Source organism: Drosophila gunungcola, unplaced genomic scaffold (assembly GCF_025200985.1).
Source record: "Drosophila gunungcola strain Sukarami unplaced genomic scaffold, Dgunungcola_SK_2 000090F, whole genome shotgun sequence".
Taxonomy (NCBI): Eukaryota; Metazoa; Arthropoda; class Insecta; order Diptera; family Drosophilidae; genus Drosophila; species Drosophila gunungcola.
The window spans coordinates 156558-179587 of NW_026453252.1; the positions used below are offsets into that span (position 1 = coordinate 156558).

Below are 23030 nucleotides of genomic sequence, written 5' to 3' on the forward strand. Positions count from 1 at the left end.
ACACCCACCTGCAGTGGCACGTAACCACAATCATGTACTGGACAAACTTGCACCACACATTGCCAAACGGCCACTCGGGCAGCACGTAATCGGTGGCCGTGAACGGGACGCAGAAGATGACAAACAGGATGTCGGAGACGGCCAGGTTGATGATCAGCAGGTTGGTGGTCGAGCGCATCTGCTGGTTGGCCACAACCACTGCAAGAACATGCAAATTGAGTGGTTCACATATCAGCACGCAAATTCTTACACAATTAAAATTTTAAAACTAATAGGGATGGCGAAAAATTTGATTGCATGTCGAAATTTCTGACGTAAATGTGATTATGAATATTCTAAAATGAACACTTTGTATATACAGCTGCGCTCGCGAAAATAGTTCTCTTCTAGCTTATTTAAATGGCAATCAAAGCTAGACCCAAAAAAAATAAACTCTTATAGAGACTAAACTATTGTTACATGAATTTTAAGCTATTAAAACGTACCGACATTTCTCAAGTAAATGTTCGAAATCGAAATTTTACAAAGCTGCGCTCATGAATATACAACATAGTAGTTTTTTACCTTATGGAATGTAGAGCTTGTCGCACTCAACAGCAGATATATATTACTGGCGCCACCTATGGGTGGGTAGGCGCAGCGAGAGAAATAGGCTATATTGAGACTTAGACTGGGGAAATGGGTTCAAGAGAACGAGTAGGCATAAGAGAGTCCGCCCTAACAAAATCAGACATCTCTCTCAAAAGTTTTACCGTAATGAAGAAAAGAAACAAATAAGAAAAACGGTACAAGCAAAATATAAAAATAAGTCTCTCTTGTGCATCAACTTAAAACGGATGGCGAGATCGGCGTCAGGTGAAAAATTTTATTAAGCGGTCACGCCGCATCACGCGAAGTCATTTTGTAAGCAGCAGAATTGTCGCTAGTGGTAATTTTAATTTTAAAATGGCAGTTTAAAGAATGCGAGGAAAGAATCATTGCTGAGGAAGGAAAATAAACCAAATCCTCCGCGAATCCCCGAATGTATGTACATATGTATGTATGTATGTATGCATGATTTTTAAGTGTATTTTGACGGTCTTAAAATGTTCCCTAAAATAGCCGCATCGAAAGGCTACTTGGGCTTGCAATTAAGTTCATTTTGGCCACGGCGGGAAAAGGTTCATGAGTAAGCGGTAAAATAAATATATATGTATATACATACGTATGTATATATTGCTCAAGTTTTGTCGGGCAAGAGATTTCCTGGAAGGAGCTGGATATGGGTGAGTGATTTTTATTTGTTTTTTTATTTTCAAGTTATATAAGCTTGTAATGAACCTATGTCCATTGGTAATTAAAAATTAAGATAAATTAAAACACAGGTTGTCCTATGTTTTTTTGAGCCCTTTAATTTGTCCTACTACTATTAATATGACCTCAGCTGTAAATATAACAAATCAACATTTTCATATTAAGAAATATAAATATTTTGGAAATATTTTGATTGATTCAATATTTTCGATAAACTATTATGATAAATAATTAAGCTATTAGTAAAAGTTCAGGTACTTTGAACAGTTGTCTAAAACCAGGTATAGATATATTTTAACTTGCTAACTTTTGTAAATAAAAAATAGTTTAAAAAAAGTCAGATTGCTTTTTTAATAGTTATTTTGCAAAATAAACTCGAAACAACGAATACCGCTGCAGTATCATTGAAAACATGTCGACTTTATTTATAAAATAAGTTAACTTTGAATTTTTATTTATATGTTCTTTAAGAAAGATGAAAATAAGGCTTTTTAAATGTAGTCTCCTTTCATATGAGTAAGTCCTCACTTTTGTGTGAGTCCTGCTTCCATTGAAAATTGTTAAATAAAATGAAAACTCATAATGCTAAGAATCGCGCTGCCATGGCAATGGTCCGGCATTCACTTACTGCTGATGGTGGAAGCCCCTTCCCCCCTCCCCCGCAGTTTTCCGTTACAGACCCACCCCCTTCCCCCTTGGAAAACGCCCGCCGCTGGATTTGCCCTTCAAGTTTTTCTTTTCCACCAATTACGCGGACAAAAGGCAGCAAACAACGCGCGGACTTCTGTAAAGGATGTTTGTGGGCGGGTGTGAGTGTGAGTGTGTGTGTGTGACATGGGTGGGGGGCTGAATGCCGAAGAAGGGGTGTGGCGAAAACAGGAGTCTGCCATTGTTACTATTTTGACTCTTTGTTGCCGTTTTCTGCTTTCACTTTTTTTACTCGCTTTCCCTGAACCCTGCTTTCACTTCATTCTTTCAATTTTCTCCGCTAGCCCCTCTTGAAGCCCCTCTCCCCAGTTTTTCTTAGATTTTTTCTCTTGGCCAAAGGAGCCACTTGCAATTAGCCAACAATTTATGTAGCTCCACACAAGAGAAGCGTGACAAAGGGAAAAAATATAGAAAAAAAGAAAAGGGGGTCAAAACAGCGTTGAACTGTAACAAAATGTTATTTGGCCCGAAAGAAGATGCCAATGGATTGATGTGGGCTACGAAGCCAAAGGAAATAAAAACTCAAAAGGCCAACAATCATTAAAGAGAAAAAAGAGGAAAAGTAGAGTAATTCAGGTGCAAAGTCAAAGGAAATGGAAAATGTCGCGCAGTACACTAAGGAAAAAAAATATAAATATGTCGAGCTTTTAAAAAAAAACACTTTAAATTGTGGTTGTCTTTTATCAGCTGTTTATTTTTGTATTATTACTATGCACATTTGGATTCTTGTACACTTATTTACTATGTAAAGCTTTAATTTGAGTTTAAGTTTCAATTTAAAACTTGGTTTTTCTCAGTTCAAAAGCGGTAGCTGCGAGCTGCGCCCACAAATCAATTTCCTTTTCAAATATATATTTAACACAGGATGTTTCAAGGTAAACAAAACGCGCAAAACCTTCCAAAAAAAGAAAAAAAGAATAAGAAAATAGGCAATAGAGTAATAAGTAGCAGCAGGAAGAGAAATATGCGAATCAATAGTAATGGTGACAAAAATAAAAACATTTGGGTTGCATGTAAAAATATAAATATATATAGATGGCATATTTATATTTTATTATATGTATATATACTGAAAGACAACAGATGTGCGCCATAAGGTGTCTCAACTGTGACCCTGTTTAAACCCATGCCAAAAGTTTTCTTTCTCTCATTGTTTATTGCTGAATAGTTTTTGGCAACAGATTGCTAGCAAATTTTTGCCATTTTGGCGTAAGCATTTGCATAGAATTGCCAGTATATGGCAAGCGAATTAAATGATACAACAGTTCAAAAACAGGGACATTAAAAATTATTTTATTAAGCAACGTTTTTGGGAAATAATTACAAAATATTTGAATTTAAGAAAGCAAAAAGATTGTACCTCACTATAAATTAGTTAAATCAAATATTTGATAAATTAATAATTTCAATTTTAAAAAATTAACATAACATTATTATTTAATTTACTTTACATAAACCACACCAGGGTAATTAAGATGCAAAAATTTATTTTTTTGTGTGAAAAGAAACATAGAGCCTCCCTCAAAAGTATACGTTTTATGAATTTAATCAACTCGTTATTAATATTTTTATATTTTTTTTTGCCACTCAAAACCCAAAACAACAAAGAAAATGCCATGTTTTCCGCCCATTTTTGTTTGCGTTTTGCTACTTTTAAATAGGGTTCAGTTGGCAACTTTGTGTGTCGGGGCCTTATCAATTAACAAAAGGCGGTACAGACCACTAGACACCCACTAGTCTCTGTGGTTAACCAACTTTTTGCGGGCACTGTTGACACACGAGAAGAATTCGCACAAAAAAGGGTCCGAAAAACCACCGAGTTCGGTGGCTGGGAGTCTGGGATTTTTGTTGGGACATTAACTTTTTCCCCGCCGTTAAAGGAAAAAGTGTGCCAGTTTTTTATTTTATATTACGACTTTCTTGTCTGGCTGGCATTTTACAAAATAATAAAGTGTAGCATAATTTATGGGGCTCGGCAGCGAAAGCGGCAAAAGTTCTTCAAGCGCAAAAAACGCTTGTTATTTAATGCCAGGCTGCAAAAAAATGGAGGCGTGTCAGGTTGGCTCTGAACCAGCTTACAAATAAACAAATAATCAGGCAAGACACACATGGGTGTGTGTATGTGTGTGTGTGTGTGTGTACTTGTGTGTTCTAGACAGGATTTCCTGTCCACTCGCATCGGGGGCATAAATTCAGTTTTATTGAACTTTAATGTCACTCTAATGCCCACCCATTTCCAACGCCCTTCGTTAGCCCTCTTGTTGTCCCCTTTTCCTCCTTTCCATTCCGGCTTTTTACTTCCTCTTTTAGCCTGTTATTGATGCACTTCAAGTCAACACGGCGTATTCGCAATTTGAGCCCTGATTTAGTGGGCACAGGTGTAGAAAGGTTTTGACTTTGAGGCTAAAGTTTAAGTAACAACATCTTCAATGCATTTCATTTCTTTTGTTCTAGAAGTAATATTTTATTTTATTTATTACTTGTGACGTTCAAATTTTGTACTATTATTTATTATTTTCGCACATATTTTTCTTCACATTGCTTCATCATATTAAATTTTATTTAAAGACAATTTTTTTAAATTCTCTATTTTAAACTATTTTTTACGAGGTTTATCATTGATTAAGACCTTATTTTTTGGTGAGGAAAAATAAATTCGAGTTCAATTTTGTGATAAAGCCAATTGGCTAACGCTATTGAATAATTGAAAACAACTAAGGAACTCAGGAGTTAAGTGGGCAAATTCCATGCCTCAAGTGCGCAGTGATTTAATTACTGTGGACTGAAGTTCCTCACTTGAAGGGGATTTCCCCAGTGAAGTAATCAGAATTTCTGCTGTTATTTTGGAGAGCCGTAAACTGAGCGGAGTAATTTACGAGTTTTAAGTCCATTGTTTTGGCTGATTATTTGAACACGACTCATTACGAGAGGCATAATTTTAATGGCATTGAAATGTATTCTCAATTAAAATTTGCAGTCTCAATGTAAGAGTTTCGTTCGAGCTTCGGATATTCGACAGAGGACTATGTTTTATGATCCAATTAAAGTCGGCCGAGTGTGTGCGCTTAAGCCCTTGCTGCTTTTGGTTAGGACCATTAAGTGCATAAATGATTGCTTCTAGGATATGCAGGATATGCAGTTGTGTTGCCATGGGAAAACACCCAAAGTACAGTTCCCTCGGCCATGGCAATTAATTTAAATTTTAATGCACAGCACAGACAGAAAGACATCCTGTTTTGGCACATGAATATCCGGTTACAAAGGATCCTTGGTCCATTGTCCTTTTCTTGGTCCTTCTGCAATCTTCAGACTCTCTGGAATCTGGAATCTGGAACCGGCGGTGTCCAGCCTTCATTATTTCTGTTTTGTTTTCCCTTCTTTTATTTGCATCATTTGCCAGCCTATACAAATACATATTTAATGCCAGACAAAAGGAAAACGGAGTCGGGGGCGAAAACTCGGATAAATCAAAAAGGAAGAGGACATTTTCCATGGAAAACTTGGCTAAGGGCAGATTGGATTGAGTTCAGAGCGATGGCTTCACGTTGGCTTAAGTATTTTATATGTATACCATTTACAGTTGAAAATAATCCATAGATATATGTTAGTAATGTTTTAGAAATAAAAAATACACGATTTGTATTTCCAAAATGTCTCAACTGTGCCATTTTGTTCTGTTAATTAATTTCAAAATAAATTCTCAGAAGTAAATGGCTTCTGGACATTTACCTTACGAAGTGTCAGCCTTCACCATCAATCATAATACTTTACAAATCCAACCGAATGCATCTTGAATCTTGAGTTCATTGAAATTAAATTAAACAGCCTTTGGTCAATAAATTAAAACGTCCTTCTAATTCAATTGCTTTTTCCAACGAATAGTTTTTGTTGTGGCAAGCTGAAGCATTTTCAATTAAATACATTTGTGGTAAATAATGTCAAACATCAACCAGCTTTCTGTTTCTTAATCCCCAATTGATTATCTTTCTTCGGGTTATATATGAACTAAAACCGATTTAAGTTTAAGGCAGCTGCAACTATTTTATTTGACTGTGTATACATTTAAATGCCTTGGCAATTGAATGACCAAATTATCTATGGTACGATATATATGTATGGTAAATGTACTGTGAAGAAGGGACATACACATCTGTTTAACAATGCCATTTTACCCTTTACCATGACAACAATGGCAGCGCCATGAAAATCAACACCAACGTCGTGGGGCATCATTATCATTGACAAAAAAATGTGAATCAATCAATCAGACATGCTGTCATTCAATCATTCAGAGAAAGATACTTTAAGGTTGTATTTAATTTTAATACAATTTTATAGGTAATAGAAACACTCAAAAATGATCGATTTTCTTATATTAAGAAATCTTTTGAAAAATATAATTATCGCATTTTATAAATGAAGTATTTCATATTTTAAAAGAAGTTTCTCTGCGGTATTATATATTTTTTATATTAAGATTTTTTCTTTTTGCTCATGCAGAGAAAAATATATTAAGGTTGTATTTAATTTTAATATATATTATTGATTTTATATATAATTATAATTATATATTTTTTGAATTTTTGTTGATTCTTCTTCTAAATTAAGAATCTATATAATTTTAAACAAATTAATGTATAGTAGTTTTCGTCCGTGCAGACATTCTTTTTTCAAATCTGCCGAAAAGTGGGTCTCTTCATTCTTTTCATTCTATGCAGCAATTTTTTTGTATTTCACCATCTCGACATCAGCGGCACTGCATTGTTGGATTATTGATGGGATTTGCATCAGTCAGTGGACGTACAAAAAAAATCTATGGCCACTTGCCAGGGGGCCAAAAAGCCCAAGGACGATTTGGATAAGGGCGAGGATGTGGCTGTGGGATCTGGTATCTGGGGACACCTGGCCATATGGCAATATGGCCATCATGGACGCATATGTGTTGACAAGAGTGCGCCACAAGTGTGTGGGAACGATGAAGACATCGAGGGTCGAGTGGTCGGGGGACGAAACGGGCTAAAATAGGGGTGGAAAGGGGACTGGAAAATGGGGATGGAAAAGCAGAATGGACATGGGGAAATGCACACAAATGAGCTGGTTCATAAAAACAAAAGGAGAGATTTCCCAAAAACCGAATCGTATAAATACTTGTTTAGTGGATTTTCTTAATTTATAAATTTTTATCAAAAAAAGTTCAATTTTTATTTTTATAATTTAATAATCTTTTTTTTATAATTTAATAATCTTTAAGATTAGACAACATTTCCATAGGCTTAGTTTTTTTATTATTATTTTAACGCTTTTGAATAAGCAAACTCAAAAAGATTGAGAGTAGTAAAAAAATCGTATCAAAAACAGTCAAACTATTTCCAACACTATTAATTTGATTTAATTGTTTCTTATAAAAAATAAATATTACGACTTTTTACTGTTTAGAATTGTAAGTTCAACTCACAATTAATTTTATGTTTAAAGTTATGGACACTTACTTTGTTGGGAGATAAGAATTATTTATTTAATATCTCAAGATATCGTAAGCCGGAAGGTCCAGACTTTATGCATAAAGACAGCTGCTGTCTGGCATTTTATACCTGCTTTGCTGCCTTTGTTCGCCAAGCGAATCGGGTTTTGGGGTCCTGAGCTACACGTGTACTCTGGGTATTCAGTGGGTGTCTCCCCTTTTTCTGAAGTCCTCACAAACAATTGTGATCAGACATTTAGTACGTCATTTAAAGAAAAACATTTGGCCTTATAAAATTTTAAATATGCTTTTTTATTCAAGAAGAACGAATTCCATTTATGTATTTAAATAATATACGGCATCAAACCATAAATAAAGTAAGAAAAATTATATAAATATATTGCCTCAAGGATATAAGTTGCTAAAGAATGTTTAATATATTATTATATTTATTATTTTGGTTGGTTATTTTAATATCATTTTTTCATTATTATTTATTTGTTTGTGTGAATCGTTAAATTAAAAATCTGCATTTTTGGTTTATATACCCTAACATAGTTTTCTGCTACCCTGAAAACAGCTTAATCCTATTGCATAAGAATATTTTATAGACATTTAAAAGGCATACTATTTAGTTGAGCACAGTTGTGAACATTTTTATATATACATTTTAGTGTGGGTGTGTGGCAGGCCCCGACAGACATTGCATTGAAAAGTAAAACAATAAAATTGTACATGGCCCATAAAAAAGCATAAATATGACGAATGTACGGAGCGGGAAAGGGAGACAGATATAGAGTGTCCTCTTCACCCACGCACAATTGCCTCTGTATGTGTGTGTGTGTGTGTGTGTGTGTGTGTGTGAGTGTGGCCCACTTGGGCATTGTTTGTCTGCCTGTGTGTGTGTGAGTGTGAGTGTACGGCCGTGTTTGTGTTTGTATTGCCCGCTTTTAGGCGCTGTACTCAATGCTGGTTATAAATTTTATCACTATCAACGCTGGATAATAAATTCGTACGCCTTGCGGATTTGTGTAAATTTACCCAAAGCACACACACGCATGCACGCATAAACGCATACACGCACAACCGCACACCCTCACACACTCACACATATGTAACCATATGCCGCTTAAATGCTACTTTCATTGCATACTTTTGTGCGTACGTTTTTACGGGTCCTCACACAAAAATACTCGCAATGTGTTCCCTCAAATTGCAACTACGTGCAGCCTGCTGCATCACATTCTTCATGTTGAAAGAACAAAAAAAGTGGAAAAATATATGCTTTCGGTAGGAAAAATGTGAAGCTCTCGAAAGATTGAGGCTTAGCCCAGGAAGTGAAGTACCCGGCATCCGTCGATAATAAAGTGTTCGAAGCAGGGAAACAGGTGTATCCTGTGCACTAGGACTTGCCAGGTGCACGAACCTATCGCATCCTTAAGTGGCTGCTTTTATGGTCTAGCATTTTTACAGAAAAAATTCGAAACAACAAGAGCAAATGCCTGGGATATTTGGCAAAATTGAGCTGCAAGGATGAACTTAAAGAATGGAGGCCAAGGGCTAAAAGGTTACATTAAAATGCACATGTTTGTATTTAAGTTTTACACTTTGTATGGCTTTAGAAGCATATTCCAAGCACCCTTTTAAAAAGCTATTTTTATTATCGTAGGGTAATTTTAAGCTATCAATATTTTTGGCCACTTCAAATTTATCTGGAGGAATATTTATTTAATCATTAAATATAATAAATTCAATTCTTATTAAAGTCATATATTGAAAATCATTACAACATTATTTGCATTTAATAAAACAAACCCTTAGATTGAGATTCAAAATGCAATGTCAAATTGCTCATAGTATTAAATATGAAATTATTAAAACTATCGATTGTAGCCCAGGAAATCAAGTTCTCATTTTAAATCATGCTTGGCGTCCTAAATAATTTGTTTATAGTAAACCAATCGAAAGCTCCCCGAAAAATATTTACACACAATTCGAGGAGAAATGGTGGCTGGGTAAAATGGTAAATGCATTTTCCAGCGAAAAGCCATAATAACAATGGCGAAAGTGCAAACAATTTATGGCCGGTGTCCTTGGCTCACAGAATGCCAGCCTGCAGGTGGATATTGTTTTCGTAAGCCCCAACTTCATGCTATCATCGTGCGATCCATCCAAAAAGCATCCGTAACCCTTTGGCCATTGATATCTACCCTGAATTCATATTATTAAGTTTATTATGCGGTTCCATCTGTCCGTACGGCGAATCGAAAAAGGATGCGAGGCAAAACGAAACGGAACGAAACAAAAAGGACACTGCGTCGAATGAGAAACATGTTTGGGGCTTGGGACCAAATCAAATTTGGCAGCCCCGTCAGGGCAACAGAAAAAAGTGGAAGGAACAAGGCTACAGTGGGCTCATAATAAAACAAAATTTTTATTTAAAAATAAATAATAATAATTGTATTTTATTAATTATTATTTTCTTTTTTCAATTCTCGAAAATAGCCTAAAAGTAACTATAAATGAAAAATTTTGTAATCAATTCAATATTTTTCGAGAAACTCTAGTACTTAGAAAATGTATTTAAAACTTGTAAATTATTGAACATAGTTTTTTTTTTCCTTTAGAAACATTATGTTGTTATGTGTTTGCCGTGTAAACTTTACATATCGCGCTTTGGCTAATCTAGTGGGATTTTGCTTAGGGGACTTGTCACGTTCCTGTTCGTCTAGGCAATTACAATTTGATAACAGAATTTGTGGGACCCCCGAAACGGGAATGTATATTCGACACTCGTCTGGATTTAGGAGGCCTTAAATCGTGGCAAAAACGCTGTCAATTGGAACGGCTGACAAAGGCCAATGCAAATTGAAGTGACAACGCGACAGCCGAATGTTCTTGAAGCATAAATAATAATTAAGAATAAAGGGTTGTGAGTTTTGGATTCGTTTTGCGGTTTGTTGCCTTTGGCAGATTTACACAAATTGCTGTTGACAGTTTGTGTCAGAATTGTGGAAACTTAGGCTTATATATTTGCCAAATACCGTGTCGTTTCATTTGAGTTCTGGGAAGTGGCCATAGTTTTGCGGCGATGCCAATGGCAAGGTTCATATTAAATAAGTTGAAATTTAAATTTAATGCCCACAAAAGGGAAAAGCCAAGTCCTTCTTCATCTATCAATGTGTCGAGTGTGTTTGGGTGTGAAAATTGACTTATCTGCCATAAAGTGCAGCACCTTATCTTTCACATGGCTAATGTTATAATAATGCCGACGATGATGGTGATGTTAGCTGGTTTTCCTTTACTTTCCTCTCTTTTTTTTTTTTTTTGAACTGGCCATGTGTAATGGCATTTTGACAAATTATCTTTCCATAAGCCATAAATAATCGTTTGCACTTTGCACCGTAGGCAGCTAAATCTTAAGATGCCGCCTCTGGATCGTCGGGTCTTTGAATCGATCATAAATCATAAAACAATTTAAACAGATTTAGTGCGGTGTGCAACTAAATAGTAATTTCATTTTTTTTACATTTATATGATTGAAACTTTAGTCTTCAATAAATTGCATTAAGATATTACATTATAATTCAATTAAATGTTTACCATTGAGTCATAAAATACATTTTGGAAATTATATAAATGTACACTTTTGTGTAATGTTAAATTGAGTTAAATATATTTGCAAGGCTAAAAAATTAAATCAAAATAACCTAAAAGTTTGATAGTTTTATTATTAATACGAACTGAGAAATAAAAATCAATAAAATATTGCATTATATATTCCTGATAATTTTGCATATATTTCTTCGGAGCAGACAAATATATCCCAGAATCTTCCCAAAGCCATGCAAAATTTAAGTGTATGGGTGTCCCTGAAGGTAGTGGCTCCGTTTTGCACTCGAGTTGTCCTTGCAGACAAACTAGACAAACTAATAAGTTCTCCCACTCGAGTGGCTCTAATTTTCGCCTTCATAATTTGCCATAAAATCCACACGTTCATTTACAAATCATTTATCATAATGACGCCAACGCAGCTGACAAAGTGGCTTTCGCACACAGAGGCATTTTCCCGAGGAAAATTGAGGAGGATGCTGGCAAATTGTGGGCGGTTGTCGTGGGCAATTGGATGCCACTTGCGATGCGACTTTAATAAAACTTTTCCTTTGGCCTGACAGCCGAGCGCCGAGAGAATGCGATAGGAAACCGGGCCAAGCTACATGGAAAACACTTTTCACTAGGCCGGAGTGGGCGTGGCGAACCAACGCCTGCACTTTGACCCCCTCATTTGTTTCTGGTTTCTGGGACAACTTTTAAGGGTCCTCGGATGTATTTGTCTTAGGCTGCGATTCAATTCCAGCTAAGATAACTGAAGAAGGGTATATCAAAATCGCACCCTATTTATATTTAATATTAACAAATTTTTCAGACTCTCTTGGGATTTATAAAAGAGCCGCGGTTGATATTTAAATGGATTTCGACAAAGTGTTACAAATAAATAAAATGTAGCAATATTTAAAAAAAAAAAAATATATATATTAAACACTTATGTTTTATTTTTGAAAGTTAAAAATATTTGCATGTGCCCAAAAGTATGCATTAAAAAAGTTACGCTCGTCTTTCAAGATAAATAACACGGATTTCTAAATTGAAAATATTTTGTTGCCTACTTTTAGACACATTTTTTAACTAGTTCGAAAATTCTAGTGATTTCTGTAAAATATTGTCCCCAAAACTATAGTAGTAGTAACTTTTTCAATACTCTCTGCTTTAAAATCATGAAGCGTTTTCGCACAACCCAAGCATGCTCTTAAATATTTACACAACTTTATGGTAAACAATTATGTTAGTTCTAATTGAGTTTTCGTATCTTTATAACTGCAAGTTGTTTTCATTTTCACTTTTATGGCGAAACTGAGCTCAAGAAAAAGGCTTGTACGGAATCTTATAGTCAAGAGGTTGGCTGGTGTAAAAACTATATTCATAGTGCTTGACGTCAGGGGTTTAGTTTTACCGCTACGCTAACAGCAGCCGCCTTTTTTTCAGTTTTCAATTTTTTTTGCCTTGCGATTTTCTTATTTTTAGCATTTTTCTCCGAGCTGTTTGAGCTTGTTTCTCTGTCTTGTTTTTGCTTCGTTTTTTTCCGGCCGAAACGGGTGGGCGTGGCCACACATACACACACACAGAAATTCCAGGTGCGGTAAGATGGCCTCTGAGAATTTCACACCAAGGTTGCAATAAGGAAACAACAAAGCGTATACAAAAAAAAAAGTAAAAAGATTGCATGCAAAATGAGTTTGCCTGTTGAGATTTAGTCTGCTGCGTCGGTGATAGAGCACACACACACTTGTATACTAACACAGACGCACATCCTCGCTCACACACACACACACACACACACACACACACACACACACACACACACATTAAGGCACTTAAGGGTTTGAGGTAAAATTCCTTCTTTGTCTTTTTTTCCTTTTTTGCCCCCTGACATTCTTTCATTGCCTACATTTTGGGGTCAAGAAATGATTCAATTAAACTAGACGACATCAAAAATGTAGCTACATTTAGCGAAATAAAGAAATTTAGCTACATTTAGCGACATCAAAAATGTGGCTACAATTAGCGACATCGAAAATCTATATTTTTTAGGCTGCCAGTAGGTTATTTTTCTCTAAAAGCCATGCCAATAAGCTTTAAAGTGTATTTTACTTACACATTTCATAGCTATCTTGTACTAATTTTTTTGATCAGTAATATTAATCCAACAAATTAAATATCGCTGTTATTATTAACAAAACCCCAATTAAATTTACTTTTATGATTATAATAATCTTTTGGTTAATTAAATATATATCTGAAACGCATTGTTCTGAATGCGATATTCTGTTTTGCTCTTCTATTCAGTTTTTGCAATACTTGCAAATTGCAATCTTAACGATCCCAGCCCAACACCTCTCGTCCCTTAATGGGATATAAAAAATCAATTAGCTTCCGCCTGAATGCGCAGCTCTTGCAGGCGTTTTTATGTTTTTATGGCTCTCCAGCACCTCATCCTTATGGCCCCTCGTCCTTTGCAGCTTCATTTGCAATTATTACGCATAATTTGCCAGAGGTCGCTAATGAAAGCGTTTCGCCGGATGCCAATCCGAGTTTTTATAGCAAGAAGGGGGGCCTACACTGTGCAGAAATTCGTTCTATAAAAAACTGTAGAATTCAGGAGGCTTAAGTCCATAACATTTTTTACTGAACTTTTTGTTTTTGTTCAATAAAAATTTAAAAGAAATATTATGTATATTTTTTAATGAGGTTTCAGCTTAATATTTGCTCTCTTCTTACTAACAAAAATAGTTAATATTCATAACGGTCATAAAATGCTGCTTTAAAATGTTGACCGATTAATTAAAAAAAATATATCATTAAGAATTGAAAGAGCATTATAATTTTTTAATAAATTTGAAAGTATGCTGTAAAAGCCAGTGTCGTATGACATTTATTGTTATAAATTTTAAAACTCAACATATATCCAAGTGTATTTTATACACCGTTTTAAGAGGTCTTTAAAATGTACACCCAAAAAAGTGTGTGTTAAACAATGAACTACAGACAGTTTAAAAAATTTTAGATTCATGTTACAATAATTTATGTATTTATTGCTATGAACTTAAAACTCAAAATATATTTAGGTGTACTTTTACACACCGTTTAAAGTGGTCTTAAAACTCTAGTGGTTTTCGAGGTACTACATATAGTTTGAAGACTGAAAAAATCTAGTTAATGATATTGTTCTAGTCTGAAACTTACCCAGTATGACCAGTCCATTGCCCAGGAGCCCAGCGAAGCCGATAATGCCGAAGAAGACCGGAACTATCGTCGAAACAATGCGTTCGAGGGCCACACTCTCCGCATCGTACTCCATCGAGTCGTTGGCGCTGTGGTCTGAATGCTCCGAGGTGAATCCATAATTGTTGCCACTACTGTTGCTAACGGTCATAATACTACCATTTCCGGTGGCTGCCAAGGAGGCTTTTGCCCAACTGCTAATTAAGATGGCCAACAAAAGAGCCATCGACCGATGGCCAGCCATCTTGGCAGAGATTCCTTTCGTATATAAGTACTTTATAGTACAAGTACTGTAGTACCTTCTTTATATGTTTCTTTTTCCGATTCTTTAGGGGCGTTTTTTAATTGGCTGTCTTTCTATAGTTTGTTTGGGCACGCCCCCGGCCACGCCCACCTCGGTATTTGCATTTCCCTGAGTTATATCGCCCTGAAAGAGACAAATTGAAGTGGTGTAATAATATTTTAGATATGAGCTGGCAGATGCAGATACGTGGCCATAGAGCGGCGAATAAATCTACATCCATATCGCCCCCATATCGTCGCAAAATAGATGGACAGTCAAGGCCGTCGATGTGTGGGCGTTGTGATAAGTTTTCCTTTTTGTTTCGCCCCAATGCAAAAAAGTTGTGAAATGTGTTGCACATTGGGCTTGATTATAACAAGCAACGATACAAGTCTATGCAATATACCTATAAATTTGATGGAACAGCTTTGCAAAAATTAATAGATAAACAAAATGCAATTATTCTACTTTTATAAACATTTACAATAACAACCTGCAAATAATATAAAATACAAATTGCTTTTTTCTGCTACAGCAGTTTCAAAATATACAATATTTTCATTGACTTCACTGCATTTCGAGGTCATTGTTATTGATTTAATTGCATTTAAATTGCTTGAGAATTTCTCCACATTTTTCATTTTCATTTTTTGACTCTTAGAAGTTCTGGTTGGTTAAAAATGTATAAGATTTCGTATAAATGTGCAAGTAAATGTTGCCTAATTATTTCGTCATTTAAAAAATGGATTAATATTCCCTTTGGAAAAACTTTAAATGAAATTTTTTATTTTCAACACCACTGTTCCGCAGACTATCATCTGCATGACCATGTACAAATTATGCAAAATTTATTTAATTCCATTACAAGGAAAAAAGGGGAAATTTTTGGGAAATAGACTGTGGACCTTGGCAGCATTTCATCAAATTTGCATAGTTAAATAAATAACATCAATGCCAAACATCCTGGATGGGATATGGCGCATACGCCACGTGCGCAGCATCAATTAGTTGCCTAAGGATAACACTTGTAAGCATGTTACTCGCTTTTTTTCTCTTTTTTTATTATTTTTTTTTTTTTGTTGCTATCCAATGGCATTACACTTTAACTACTAATCGAGGAGACATATGTGCTGTCATGTCGTGTCTGAAATGGCACGCACCCTTCGCTGACAGTTGGCTTAAGCTGTCAATTATCATATTATTAAGCGAGCAACACAAAAAATACAGACATATCAAAGGAGGACACCCGGGAAAAAAAGGGGCGGAAAAGGAGCAAAAACCGGGGGATTGACAAACGATGACGAAAAAGAAGGACGAAGCGGCATAATTGAGTGCGTCTGAAGATCGAAGAATTCCGTTGGCGGAATTCCAGGAACCTTTTCAACTTCGGCAAAGAAACAATTGCTTTCATAGCTCTAAAATATAACAAGAAATAAGAAGGGTAAATATAAATATCTGACAATTGAATTCTAAACTTTATGTACAATATAAACATTAAATATATACAATGCAAATGAAATTGCAGTATTCAATATTATAATATTTCAAATAAGGTGAAGATTATAAGGTTTCAAATTGTTCCTCATTGATTTATATGCATTTTATTTAATTTAAATATGGCTTAAACTTAAACCAAAACTATATCGTTTTAGAAAAGCTCAACGAATTTTACAGCCATAATGAAAATTATTATTTACAAAATGAAAATAATTTATAAAATTTAGCAGAAATCTCAATTAAATGAACATAAAAAACTATTGAAATGTCATATTTTTACAACAGAAATTCGTGGCCAGAACACTCCATTCCTCAAGATTCAATTCCATAGACGATGTCGGCGGAATAAGTGACAGACAAAAATAAATATAACAGACGGCATCAAATTGGCATCGTATGCATACGAATTTGCGAAGGGCAGAGCCATCCAATAAATTGCCATCTATAATTATGCAGATGATATCGGGAGGCACTTCTGTGATTGTTGTCACAAATTGCCTGTGACTGGGTGAATTATTTCCGCAGTACTTTTAATTAAATCAAGCAATAATTATTAACTGTTTGTCTCCTCTTATCGCAGATCTTATTATTCATTTTTTGGCGACGCTATCTGCGATGGGGAATTATGGACTGGTGAACGCGATTTAATGGTTTACGTCTTCTAAACTCCACGATTTATGTGGAGCATTTTAAGCTGTTTTGATTTACGGCTTCCCAGATAAATTTCGCTTTGTGGCAAACTGTTTACGGATTAAGAGGCAAATAAAAGAGCGACCGGAAGTGGCAGTGGCTCCTCCTTGAGTTTTCCCCGGCTTTTTCTCGCTTTTCCGCCGTCACAAAAAATGCGGCTGAGTCATCGCGGGCAAGCGCGCATGAAATTGAATTGGTAAGTTACACCATTTATTTTTTCGTGTATCTAATTTATTTACAGAAACGGCTTAAAAGAGTCCGTCAGAGGAGGTACCACTGTATACAACATTTTGTTTTAAATCTTGTATTTTTCACATTAATTATATACAATTTGAATTCAATAATCAGATATATATTTTTTAATATTAAATTTTTTTTAAGAAAGTATATTGAAATTGTTATTTTTAGGATGTGTATTCTAAAAATAAATTTACCTCCTTTTAGAAGAAGAATTAAGATTTGAAGAAGTGAGATTTGTTAGTAAAGACAATTGAAATAGCTTTAAGCTTTAAAAATTAATCCATTTATTGCCCAAAACTCAGCTTAAAAACGGAAATATCGTATAATTATTTCTGTTCACCTGCAAAAAAAAAAGGGAATTGATTTTTGGTTTACAAGGCAAGACGATAACTTTATTATTCACAATCAGTAATTGATGTTCGGGAATGTGAAAGTTGCATTTAATCCACTTTTCGCCCATCACGTGATAATGAAATTGGTATCGTGTAGGAAATGGGAATCCTTCAATTATTCCAGTTTGGTCCAAACTGCATATGTACTGCATGAATCGCGACACAATACTATCGCTACACAGGAAAAAATTATTGTTATATCATTTTTTATTTGGTTATTAAATTATTTCAATTAATTTAGTTTTTTTTTTTGAGTAGTAATAGATATTGCTTAACGAATGCCTTTTTAAAATAATCATTGAGTATATTTTTTATTTCAAAATGGTTTATTTGGTTTATTTAAGCTTTAATGGAATTGAAAACATTTTCTTAAATTATATTTATAATAAAAACCGATCGATTCGGACAAGAAATCTCAATACTTTTTGGTTAAAGTTTAAATAAAATAGTTTAACAAAAATTCTACTTTTATAGTTTTAAATGACTACTTCTTTGTGAGTTATTATGGGTTTTAAGTAATATTTTGTAATTTTATTCATGGGAAGGTATTGAATAAATAAATAAAATCAACAATCAAAAACAGTTATTTTTTCGTGTAGTTTGGGGGATAATTGTCAACGGGCAGTCAGTTAATCAGTCATTCGTTGGTATTGCTGGTGCTGTGAGATTACGTATACGCAGCGTTGCGGATAGTGCATACACGCGGCGTTGTGTGTTTATCATGTAAAGTACAACCCCAAGCGAGTATTCCTTGGCCATGGAATTCCGCACAATAGAATTGTGCACCACAAATGCAAATTCCCTTCGCCCGAATGTGATTTGAGTCAATTATTCGTGGGCCGCTGATTATTCAATGTATTTCAATTAGAAGGAAAAGGGGCGACACCGCTCATGTGGCTTTTATGTGCATGGCGTTCAATCTAATTGCGTTTTTATGGCCCAAGTGCGAATCATAAAAGCCAGCCAAGCAAAAACATCTGAAGGCAGGCGGAAAAACAATAGCATCATCATTAAATTTGAAGCCAAACCAAGGCGACATCTGCTGTAAATCAAATATTAATAATTAATTAACTCTCGGCAAAAGCAGCGGATAAAGCAAGCCAAGACAAAACAAAGAAAAAAAAAGGAAAAAATTTCAAAGTTGAAAGCGTTTGGGTAACACACCTGAATCACGGCGTTTTCTTTTAAGGTATCAAACAAGTTGAGTGGAAAAACAGACAATCAAAAATAATACAATTATTATAAAGTATGTAGAAAACTTTTAAAGCTACAAAAAAGTAGCAAACCAATTTTTTATAAAGGGTTTAGTTATTAGATATCAACTGTTTCCATCGTTTTGCTTGTTGTAATTTTTTTTAATTGGGGGGAAAAGAAGAAACCTTAATTTTGTACACAGGCATTAATTTTTTGTAGAATTTAAAAAATAACGAGAAAGAAAGCAAACTTCGTTAAGCCAATGTTTATTTAACCTTGCAGATAAATATTTAAATGTTTAAAATAAACCGACTAAATTTGGATCCCTATGCGTATATGCAAAAATAAATTATAGAGCTATATCAATTTTTTGCTGAATTTACCTATCGTTGTAAAATTATTATATCACGAAGTAAATTCACTATATTCGAATAATTTAAAAACAGTTATAATTTAAATGTCTCCTTCAACAAATTACTTCTGCAAGGGTATAATAATATAAACTTATGTTTCTGGTATTAATTATTTTAAATGTAAAATTTTCATCCAATGTAGATGAATATTGTAGTATCTCCAGACATTAATACATTTACAATAGACAACAAAGGTTAGGTATATAAAATACAATTGTTCAATAAATGAATAAACTTAATCAATGTCCTGCGCTAAATAGTTGACTGCTCTGATAAGCTCGGTAATGTGTCAGAAGCTACCTGTTTTATTGACAATCCCCGTCGTTGTTTGCCCGCCAAATCGAATATATTTTCCACGTACTGCCCACTTTCCCTCCGCCCTTCAAACAATTTTGCGTTTGAGGAAAATAGCGCTTGTGCAGTGCAGTGTGTGTAAATTAAATGTGTTTGTCATTGAGCTATTTGCATAGCTGGGAAAAGCAGGAAAAGGCGGCCAAATTGTTTGCAAAAGGTGGGACAACGCTGTTATTGACCGTATTTAATTTGTGCGGAGAAGAGCCGTGGCTTTATTTGGCATTCAACTGTCAAAAGAATGCTTCAATCAAATTGCCTACAGAATGGTCAACGGCAAAAAGCCACAAAAATGTAATTACAAATTAAAGCCCACTGCTCTGATAGCCGTAATATGCAACCACTGAATTCATTAAAATAATAGAACAATTCAAGGTTGACCCACACAAAAAACCCATTTAACCCATTTCATCCCGATCAAACAGATTGCGTAATTTGCTTTTGGTAATGTTCTCCATAATTAAATGTCAGTGATACAAAGAGAAAACTGATTTCCCAGTAAGTGACAATATATTATTTTAATATTAAATAAATTATTTTATGGACCATCTCATTAATGCTAATTAACTATCATATTGCAACTGTTTTTACTTTAATTTATTTTTTTAATTTTTTTAAATGTTCAATATGGCGTTTCGGTCGTATTTTTATTCATCCTCGTCACCCATTTTTGTCTAGTTTCATGTTTTAAATACCCATCGATAACCATATGAAAACTCATTTAAGACAAATTAGTGAGTCCACAAATTTTCTGCACCCTCCGCTTTTTTGTGCCTGCTGCAACGCATGTTTGGATTAAGGAAAACTTTCGACTAGCTGCAATTAAAATCAAATTTTGTTTATGTACGTATATACTTTTTTTTTGGGGTCGGCCCTCTTTAATTTTTCTATCAGCCGGTTTGGCTTGGTTTTCGGGTTGGCAGAGCACAACTTTTTAATCAAATATGTGTCAACGCGGATTTATGAAACTAATTGACTTTAAAGGCGGCTACAACCCCACTTGGAAAACCAGAAACCACCGCCCATGCTGGAAAGAATTAATTAAAAAACTTAATCTGCTTCTCTCGGCTATGGCAACAAATTCCCAACGGTCGTTGGTTTCGCTGGTTTTGATTTTGTATTTCCATCTTCGTCTTTAAAAATAAACTGTAAGTTTGTTTTGCGCAGTCTTAAGTTACAGTGGCTGTTAAATTACGGGGAAAATGTTCGGAAAATATAGTGATTAATAAAAATGCGATAATTGAAATCAGGGTGCGTATTAATGGATTATTAAATTTGGAGCAAAAGTTAATTAAGTGAGCAGCGTAAGTAGGACTCTTACTTATAAAAAGAATATCATTTAAAATGGGATAAAGAATTAATAATATATAATGCTAAAATTGATTGGTTTTCACTAATGCCCAAATTGCCCAAACTGTTTGATATCTTTGCTAAAACTGTAGCTGTGAACTAGCATAATTAAGTTGATGGCTTTGCCATTTCAAATCTCAAAATCCCTGCGGTTAAATGAGCGATTGCGCCCAATAGTTTGCAGTTTTGTTTGGCTTATGTATATAGTATTCTTGTTTTAACTGGCTTGAAAGTTTGAAGCATTTCCATTGATTTTAGGGGCAGACGGAACGTGGCTAATGATCGTTGCTTGAACTTTAAGCCCGGTGGCTTTAGCCCCAAGCTTTCCATTTTCCGGGGCATTTCGTTGTCGTTTTCCCGGTGGAAAAGGCAAAAGTTCCTATTTGTATTTGTTTTACTGCTGTTGTGGCAAACACTTTACACAAGTAATTTCCTAATTGGTTAAAGCGCAGCACAAACACCCGCCAACCAAAAGCACACTCACCCTCATGTGAGCATTGGGAAATTGGTAGGGAAAAGCGGTCGGAAAAGCGGGTGGTCGAGTGGTCGAGTCCATTCATAATGGCAGCCATATGCGCCGCAGTCACCATGGGCGATAGCCCCTATAAAAGTGCACAAATTTGCAAAGCACTTTGCCTAATTGTTATGATAAAGAGTCGTTGAGGTCTCTGGCATGAATTTGTGGATATGACTTTGGTCATAAAAGCATGAGACCCTCAGAATTGGGAAAAAGTCACCCTTTTCGATTTGTTTGCAGGGGAAATATTTAATGAATTATTGGGGATTTAATTTGAATGTACGTTTTATAATAATACAAATAATTTATCAATATAAAATAATACTTAGTTTAAGGTAGTTGTAATCAAAAATGGTATGAGACATTTTAATTAAGAATTTGGATATGTGTGTTTTTTTTTTAATAATTTACTGTTATAAAATGTGTTTTATTTAGTTTTAGGTAGTTGACATTAAAAACATCTGGATAATATTAAAATACGTTTAATAATTACTTATATATATACTTCAATAATAGAAGAGTATAATAAGAAAATCGAAACTTAAGTTGAATTTAATTCGGCGTTAAATACTTAGAGATTTAGAGTCCTGGTTACAATTTAATTTTTTTTTGTGGGTCACATCTGCCAAGTTGAGCACTCGTCCCGGAAAAGTTAGACGCGATGAGAACGTGTCCTTTTTGCTCTGTCCAATTTTCGCTGGCACTGCTTTGAGGAAAAGTCACTTTCGCTGGCAAACAGAAAAGTGGCGCCAAATGCGGGGAAAGAGCAGTGGGAAAATCAAAGTTTCCGCTAGGATGGCAACCCTAGCCCCCAGGCTTCAGGGTTGTCGTGTGTGCTCAGTCGTGCGTGAATGGCAGGATGAATGGATGCGACGGTCTTCCTTCTTTTTGATTTTTTACTCCATATATATATACTATATATATATGGAGTATCCTTTTTGCACTTATCGCTCGTCTTTGCAATATTCCGACTCCTTGGCCTGCTTTCTTATGTGGCTTATTCATATTGAGTGGTCGTGGTCCATAAAAAGGATTCCATTTATTGGGTTGCATTTCAATTGGTTGCATTTCGGTTAATCGATTGCCTTCAATCCGCAAAAGAAGGGGGCAATTGTGTTTTCTATTGTGATGGATATATGTACTATATAGTGTGAGCAACCTTCTTGCAGCAGAAGTTATAATATTGTAGCTCTCGATAAAAAACCAATTAATTTATGTTTTATGGATAATCGACGGCTTATTAACTTTTGTAAGTACTAAGGTATTTACAAACAGGTAGAAACATTTATAAAACATGTTTTCTTAGCACAATTTATATAACAAATCTTATTAGTTTATATAACGATTTAAATAATATTTATGTATTATATTGTAGAAAATGTCGCAAAAATGTATTTATGAATAAAGTATTTAATGAAAAAAAATTCATTTTTATAAAAATACATATTTAAGAAGACTTGAAGAACCATAAACAACATTTTTTTATACATCAAATCTTATTACTTAATATAATATTTATGTTTTTGTGCCCAAATATTATAATAAATTGCTTCTAAGTTTTTAAATTATTATAATTTTAAGAAATTTATTTTTTTTAAATAAATTAAATTTTTTGTAAGATACATATCTGGGGTAAATAAAAAATAATATAAAACATATCTCCCAGAGTTCCAAATCAATTTGACCTTTCCAGTCGAATGGACAACTCCATGAGGGAATTTTCCGTACCCGAATCGCTCAATAAAATTGGTTTTCTAACGAGGAGCGGCAGGGTATTCTATTTTAATGCATTTCCGAGTGC

The 23030-nt window shown here is 34.6% G+C and overlaps 1 protein-coding gene across 4 annotated transcripts in view; it reads right to left on the reverse strand.

The window, feature by feature from the left end:
• The window catches only part of LOC128265040 (allatostatin-A receptor), a 94679-nt gene that overhangs the window by 14920 nt on the left and 56729 nt on the right, over positions 1–23030 (reverse strand). For all 4 annotated transcript variants that reach the window (XM_053000817.1, XM_053000816.1, XM_053000814.1 and 1 more), the window contains 2 exons: positions 14264–14729; positions 9–198 (listed from right to left, as the gene is read on the reverse strand). In XM_053000817.1, coding sequence (XP_052856777.1) covers positions 9–198; positions 14264–14546 — 473 coding nt within the window. In that variant the 5' untranslated portion in view covers positions 14547–14729. The remainder of the gene's footprint in view (positions 1–8; positions 199–14263; positions 14730–23030) is intronic.